The sequence below is a fragment of the Battus philenor genome, unplaced genomic scaffold (assembly GCF_028537555.1).
Source record: "Battus philenor isolate CCGP_79_NKW_IND1 unplaced genomic scaffold, ilBatPhil1.0.hap1 SCAF_8, whole genome shotgun sequence".
NCBI classification, from domain to species: Eukaryota; Metazoa; Arthropoda; class Insecta; order Lepidoptera; family Papilionidae; genus Battus; species Battus philenor.
Window position 1 is genome coordinate 15,565,301 of NW_027181748.1, and position 8,293 is coordinate 15,573,593.

Here is an 8,293-nt window from a genome sequence, read left to right on the forward strand (position 1 = left end):
AAAAGCGACATTACTTTCCGGTCCCCCTAATAAATAAACCATGATACATATTTTTACTACTCTACAATTCTCGGTAATTTTATTCCTAAATAAATTAAATAATAAAGTCATGATTTTAAATATCTCGAAATCTTTGAAGTACGCATAGACGTTTGTGTCTTTAAGTGAAAAATTTTAATTGGTCTTATATATATGCCTACTGGAAGTCATAGGTCATTTTAACAAGTAAAATGTAGTTAAATTGCATTTATATATAAACGCAATTATTAAATTAGTAATTCATCCTGTATTTTGTTATTGCTTCGTATTTATGTCTAATATTGTTAATTTTGTTTGCAATCTTTAAGAAATAAATTTTACTATAAAATTATTACTTACGGAACACTTATTTTTTTCTTTCAATTCATTATTTATTTTAATACCATAATTAATACATTTAATCATATAACAATCATAACGAAACATCATCTTGTGGCAAAAAGGTGTTGCAGTGTTTCCTATACGAACTTTTGCGAACAACTAGACAATCGAAAAATGTTTTAAAAAAAAAAACGAAAAAAAAAGGTGCTGCGTAGATAGCCGTTCTTTTTTTCTGATACATCTATCTTCCTTATTCGAGACATCGATTATTATTTCATTTAAGAGTCAGGAATTTGATATTTGGTTTGGTGCGAAATGTACGTATAATAAAAATTAAGTTGCAAACTGGACAATCGCGCTAGAACCCAAGGGTCGTAAGCAAAGTAGCTCGGAGCATCGCCGCGTGCGCCGGTTCAAATGTCACGGAACGTCCTCGCCGCGCGTCTCCGGGTATAAATACGAGACGCGGCAAGGCAACAGCATCAGTCGTTCAGCTGCCTTCCTACCACGAACAACAAAAACCACCAAAACCATCAAAATGAAACTGGTACGTTTGAGAGTTCACGGCATTGGATCTTGGAAGATTCTGGATTTCCTTTATATTTTTTTTTGGATTTGAAATTTCTTTCGTTTGTAATGTACTTGTCTTGTCCACAGTTCATCGTTGTAGCTCTTTTCGTGGCCGCGGCTATGGCTGCACCCGCCAACCCTGATGGTGAAGCCCAGATTGTCCGATTCAGCAACGACAACATCGGCGTCAACGGATACAACTTCGAGTGAGTATTTTGCATCAAACCCGAAACATAGCTTCATTCTAGATCTTAGTTCATCATAATAATTGCGTTTACTGTTCAACAGCTTCGAAACCTCAAACGGAATCAGGCAATCCGAAGTAGGAGAAGTGAAGAACCTTGGTCTTGAAAACGAATCCCTCGGTGTCCGCGGACAGTACTCCTACGTAGGTGATGATGGTAAATTGTACGAGATCGTCTACGTCGCCGACGAGGAGGGATTCAAACCCGTGGGCGCCCACATACCCCAGGCCAACTAACTTGACTTAATCTAAAAATAATATCTAGTCCAAAAATACTCAACGCTCCAAAACCCTTCACCTTCCCCTTTGTTGAAGATCGTGTACAGCGATTCTGTGATACAACCCCCAATGAATATTGTTGAATAAACAACACGTTAAAATAATTTAAACATTTGCTTTTATTTTACCTCCGGCATTTTGCAATTTCGAATTTTCATTTTATATTGCGTTTTGAAATATGATGCATTGACTATCTAAACAAATTACTGTGATCAGCAATAGTGAATCTTTTTATTGTTATTGATAATAAAGACAAGAATAAATATAATTATATTTAAAAATTAAAGTAATTTGCACGCTAAATTAATTCATTGAACTTCAACTGAATTAGATTTTACGCTTTGAATATAACTTGAGATTCATTAGGAATACGTTTCAAATACGTAAAAAATACACACACACACACACACATATATATATGTACAGATATATATATACATATATATAGAATAATTGACAGTAACATAGTATCCGGGACAAAACCAATTCAAATATTATAAATTCAAAAACAAATCACCTTATAAACTTATTCACTCGTAACAGATAACTAATAAATATCTCATTTAAATTTTAGAGCGATTATCCTTGGAATTTACAATTTTCCCATAAGCCGACGTCTTGAGTAGGATCTTCGGCAAGTTGCATCATCGCTCTTTTTATAAACAGCCAAAGATTTGACTTTATTATCTGTTATCTCAAAACTGGTATTGCTATTTAAATAATTTAAAGTTTAATAAATTTCGTCAGCTCTGCCTTCCATCTAAATTGATTTTAAATTTAATCTTTACTAACCAAAATAATTTTCGTGTTTTTAAAAAAATTCCAGTACAAAACTGTCTCGGAGAATCTTATATTTAACTAAAATATTAACAAACTTTTCAATCTATTTTTGAATAAACCAACAAGGTTTACAAATATCCTACGTAAAAATTACTCTTTCATAATTAAAAGAAGATATAATTTTTTGAACATTACGACATTTTACAATGCGTGTACCGAATCATATTTATCTAAAATATAGTTATGTATTCCACTAGAAAACTTAATACGTAGGAAAAACCACAGTTAAGTTTTTCGCTTCGATCTAATTGAATTCCACGAAGCACGTCGTATATGATAATCACCAAAGATACGTTCAACTGTCGTGTTTTGTTTTTATAATAGGCAATCGATAAAATACTGTTTTTGTCCGCGACTGTACTTAGTTTGTACTTATATCATCTGTCTAAGTAATTTACGTAAAATCTTTTAGGAATGTACATATTATTTGTTGTAAATTAGTGTATGGTACACGCTTACCAAAATGATTTCAGAAAAATTAAAAAAAACGTAATGATTTAGTAAGAAAAAGCATTTTTAAAATTCCTATTAAAATTAAATATATTTACTATCTATCCCTGCAGACATTGTAGATAGAAGTTATTGGCAGTCGCATTGCAAAATAAAAATTAAATTATTGTAAAACAATTCTGAGTGATGACTTTATATAGGTGATTAGAAACCGGAGTAAAGAATTTAAAGCTTTTTGCTGAACAATGAGCGACATATTCATAGCTTTAAGCACACACGCACGTACACTGTATATATATATATATATATATATATTTATATATATATACATTGTTTATTATCTTAATAGATGTAGTTTTGATCTATGGTTGGTAGGAGAAAATTGGTATTTTCAAAAATTTTCACTTCACCTTTCTTGTAATAGCCTTATAGTGACTTAAACAAAATTTGCCAAATCGGTTGAACCGTTCTCAAATGTTTGTTTTTGTTGTTAATAAAATATTTAACAAATACATAAACAATTATTGGCTTGATAACTTCCGGCGGAAGTCAAGATTTAAATTTAAGTTACCCATTAGAAGTATTATAGTCAATATCTTAACAATGCTCATGACATACAAAGATAAACATGCAAACTTATTTTAGTACGAACGATGATTCATACTATATATGTGATCTTTTTTAAAACGTATTTGTTATGTGGATGGTTGTCTGCTAGTACGTGAATCGCATAAATTATTTATGTGATTTTTTTGTCTATTTCTGGAGGACATTCACTTGTTGAGTACCGTAATAATATTAAAACATACTATGTATGTATTTATAAGATACATAGTATTCGGCATTTAATTTGGCACATCGGGCCTAAGAGTAAGACTAAGATGGGCTAAATTAGATTTTGTGGAGCGTTGTCTTTATCGCATAGTTCTTCGACAGCTTGGTATGTATATGTAATATTTAAAAGTAATTGTTTATAATATAGAAATATTTTTCGGGAGTTCCAAATCAAATGCTTGGTGCTATATTAAAGTTACCGAAGCATTTTAAAGGCTAGATCTAACAATATTCTTTCCAAATTACTGAAGGCGATTTCTGGAGAAGTTTTATTAGGTAAGATTGTCACGTTGCCTTTTCTATTAAACATACTCTGTTTCACTTATGTGTATTATTATGTAAAAATGAATCATCCTTTCTAGAAGGTTCTTGAGAAAAAATAATAGAAAATTTTGTACAAGACTTAATTTTCCAAAAAATGCTACGCAACTGTCAAACAGTTAGCTATGAATTTCGCGCGTTTGACAGTCCGCTGTGATCTTCGCGAGTTTGATAGTTCACTGTGAACTTCGCGCGTTTGACAGTTCGCTTTGAATATCGCGCGTTTGACAGTCTGTTATGAACTTCGCGCCTTTAAAAGTTTACTGTGAACTTCGCGCGTTTGATAGTTCGCTGTGAACTTCGCTCGTTTGGCAGTGCACGCGCTGAAAGTTTATACAGTCGTTTTACGACTGTATCGGTTGATATTTGTCTAATTTAGTCATTAAATAAAGTGATCACTTTTAAATAGGTTACTTTGATTCATTTTTAAAATTGACATGTGATTGGTCGATAAATTCAGTCATAACACGTTTGCAAGGACATATGATAAAAGTATGTTTAATTTTAATATTTCGTTATCGCATTTTGTAAATGCTTTTTCTTACTATAATATAATTATACCATTTACTATACATAAATACCATGAAATAATTGACAGGTAGTAATTCTAATTAAAAGTTCTAAACGTGCTTTGTTATTAAACTGGTAAATTTAAATGAATCAACATTTAAATCTATTTACTTTCATTAATATAATATACTTTTCATTTCATTAAAACAGTTTGTGTAAAAACTCATATAACTGTAGTATACAGAATGTGAAAAAATTGTCATCAACGAATAGGCGATATCAAAATCAAGATTTTATCCAAAAGATAACCTCTTTATTATACTCTGTTTTGAACCCGACATATTTGAAAAAAGAATCAATGAAAAAATATACAGGATGAAAGAATAAAAAGAAAAAAAAAATAAAAAAAAACTTTTTAGATACTGATCGACTCTTCTCTGCAGTTCAGTGTTCCGAGCCGTTGGTGTCTCACTGATTCAACTTGTACTTTTTATAATGTAAAATATAATTGATTATTCACAAGTGCGTGTAAATGCCTATTTTAATAAAGATATTTTGAATTTGTAAACAAGTTTTTTTTCCAAACTATTTTCCTCTTATTGTCATCCTCTTCAATTTTTAGGATCGTGACCTTCTTCCAGAAGCAGCTGGTGGTTTTCTTGGAAACTGGAAACTTCTTGAATCATTGGACTTCCACATAGTACCGGGTCATATTTGTGGAGGAGATTTAATGCCTGTGCTAATTGGGTACCTCTTTATTTGCGCTGGTTTGTCACGCTGTCATATTAACACAACTTTCTTAGAATCCGAGCTTCGAAATGGAATCTTCATAGTTTTAAGTTTATTCATGATAATAATTAAAAACTTTAGTTTCTTCCGTATGCGACAAAGAGGTAATATATTATTAAAATTTATTACATTTTGATCTAGTTTTGGCTGTATATCTTTACGGTGACATTTGTAATGACCTTGAATTTTTAAGTTCTGTTTTTTTTTTAATATCGAACGATTTATTACGATTGGTTAGAATTCCTATTGCTTTATTACATTGATACGTTTAGTTTTTAATTATAAATGTTAATTTAATCATATATTATAAAATGATACGCAAATTTTAAATTACAATGACCTTTCTTACAATAGAGTAGTTATTTTAATTTAATATATCAATCTATGTGAATTGCTTGTCACGTGTTATTAGAGATATACTGGGTGATTTGTTATAAATGTAGAAGCTTTGAAAGCAAGAATGAATAGTTTATTTGTCTTAAAAAGGATCACTCTGAAATATGTAATATTAAATTATTTTAGGACACCAATGGGCGGATAACATTGTTCGTGCAACCCATGGCTGTTGGGGCCGAAAGGTTCTTGAGTGGCTTCCACGAGCCGGTAGACCAAGCGTGGGAAGGCTTCCCACTAAGTGGACTGACGACACAGTCAAGGGCAGAGCAGGACCGGCCATAGAGGCGATGACGTCCATTGACTGAAAAAAAATAGGTTTATATTTAAATACTACATTCTTATAGCTCCTGATTATTCTTAATATATTATCATTACATTATTTACTATACATAAAATCATTGCTTTTTGAACAGGATATACCATACATTAGTGAAATGAAAAGTTTACCGCAATAAAACATTGTATTAAGTATGCAAAATTTAGCGAGCTGGCGGGCGATGCACTTTGTTGCATGACTACCACTGCATGTGCGGAAGTGGCTAAATAGTGGTCTTTTTCTTACTTAATTTAATTTCTTATATCATTTATATCTGTATCACATAAATACTAAGTCAAATTTTATAACTTATCTCCTTGATACTACTGTGTTTCATTATTATTAATTACTTTTCCTGAAACCTTTGAGCAGTTAGCCAGAAAGATCTGGTGACTTTGTTCTTTGTTCACCAATGAGGCGATATTCCTTACTTGTGTCTTTTATTGCAATCGAAAGTGGCATTGCACCAATGAGGTTAATATATAATTATTAAAAAAAAAAAGAAATTTTACTTTACATAGCTGATATATCAACGTTTAATTTCGAAATTTGAATAGTGATGTTCCAAAGTTATTTTTTATATGCCTGAGTTATCCGTGGAATAGATATATCAAATTAAGGATATCACTGTTTAATGCATTTTTTATTATTATTAATATTGTTGCCCTCCTTGACCCATTAGAAGTCATTAGTGGTTCGCGATCTATTGCAAAATATCTGCCATCGACTGTTAATTAGTTCTGATTATTTATGTTCAATATAATTCTATAACAGGTCAGAATTTAGTTTTTTTTTTTTTAAATCACCTAATGGCTTTATGATTACAAATCGCCAGCGATGAGACACGGAGAGAGATTTCGCTTGAGGATCGATATTTAATATTTCACAAATCTGACCCGCCGACCTTCACCTTGTTGTGTAATGGTGCAGTAATCTTTTGAGTCGGTGCCTTAGGCTGAAGTCACACTAGGCGTTTCAACGCTTTTATATATTTTATAAAATGAGAACATCATATAAGCATGACGAATTTTTATTAAATATCCTAACCTATTTGTAATTTTACTGTTTCCATGCCATGGTTGTCAGGAAGAATTGGTTCGTGTGTTAGGACCTCCTATTGTACTTTTTTCTTTACTATTACGCAAATATGTACATATTTTCTAGCATGTACTATAAATAATATTATTTTAACATTAATATCAAGCCAATTATACCCGAAATAGATGTCATTTGGCAAAACTATCTGTATAAAAAATACTTCATTCTTATATGATCTTCATATATTACATATGCGTGACCTTATGCAAGTCAATATCAACTATCCTAGTTTCATTATACAAAAGCAGAAGACAATATTCCATAAATATAACGTATCGAGAACACACACTCACATATATATATATAATAGTAATTAAAAGTTATCTTAATTAAATTATTTTTCAATTAATACTAATCGAGTAACTATCGTAAACGAATATATGTCTTGAAATTTTTAGTTTTAGGTCTAAAGAGAACACACAAAAGAAATTATTTTTGGATTTATCATAAAAATAATTAAAAAATCACCTAGTGTATTCCGGCCTTATTTTTTAGGTATCTCACAACGACATACTTAGTGCGCACTGACGTAAACGTAAAAGTACAATCGAGCACATAAATGCCGCGATGTATTGTAATAATTAATCAATTGTGTTAATAATGCGCGGATGGGATCAGGAAATTGAGTCGTTTAGTTTCGGCTTTTATTGGAAGTCACCCTGAGATCTTTAATTACGTTTCAATGTGGTAATAGACTTTGTACTACGGCATAGGCTTCTCCCAAAGATATACCATAATCGTCAGCTTGGCAGGCGACTTGGCAATCATAGTGTGGTATTATGGTACGCAGAATGCGGATCTGTCCATCAATAATATAAGATTGTATTCCGGGAATCGAACTTGGGACCTACGATTGTCTCAATCTTCTGCACATGGTATAACACTGCTTGAATTGCAATTAAAAAAATGTAACATATTTATGAGTTCGCTTTACGCAGGGCAGTTTGAAATAGATGTAAAAACTTTTTGCTGACAATTTGTACTTACTCCTTTATAACTTTTATATCGGTAACCAATCGTCCTGTATAAGAACGAATCGGCATGAGTTGAGGTTCCTGAGAACACTCGAGTTTTGCTCCTGTAAAAGAGTATACCTAGAGGTTGGCTAAGTGCTATCAGCTTACTACGTTAGCTTTTTTATTATAAGTATATATGTTATATACGTATGTATGTATGTTTAAGTATGTATGTCTATGTATGTTTATGTATATTTATGTTCATTTGTTTAAGAATATGTATTTTTTTTGTACACGTGAACTACCCTTTATAAGTACTATTATCTTTTC

At 31.4% G+C, this 8,293-nt stretch overlaps 1 protein-coding gene across 1 annotated transcript; it reads left to right on the forward strand.

The window, feature by feature from the left end:
- Positions 1 to 798: 798 nt before the first annotated feature.
- On the forward strand, positions 799 to 1,563 carry LOC137931597 (flexible cuticle protein 12-like). The gene is made up of 3 exons (XM_068775041.1): positions 799 to 907; positions 1,018 to 1,136; positions 1,219 to 1,563. The coding sequence occupies exons 1-3, from the start codon at positions 899 to 901 to the stop codon at positions 1,409 to 1,411; spliced, it is 321 nt and encodes a 106-aa protein (XP_068631142.1). The 5' UTR covers positions 799 to 898; the 3' UTR covers positions 1,412 to 1,563.
- The last annotated feature ends 6,730 nt before the right edge of the window (positions 1,564 to 8,293 follow it).

Bases quoted from the DNA above. Each gene is read 5' to 3' on its own strand.
- LOC137931597 (XM_068775041.1), top strand. The intron at 1,137-1,218 runs GTGAGTATTTTG...ACTGTTCAACAG, and splicing joins GTCAACGGATACAACTTCGA to CTTCGAAACCTCAAACGGAA.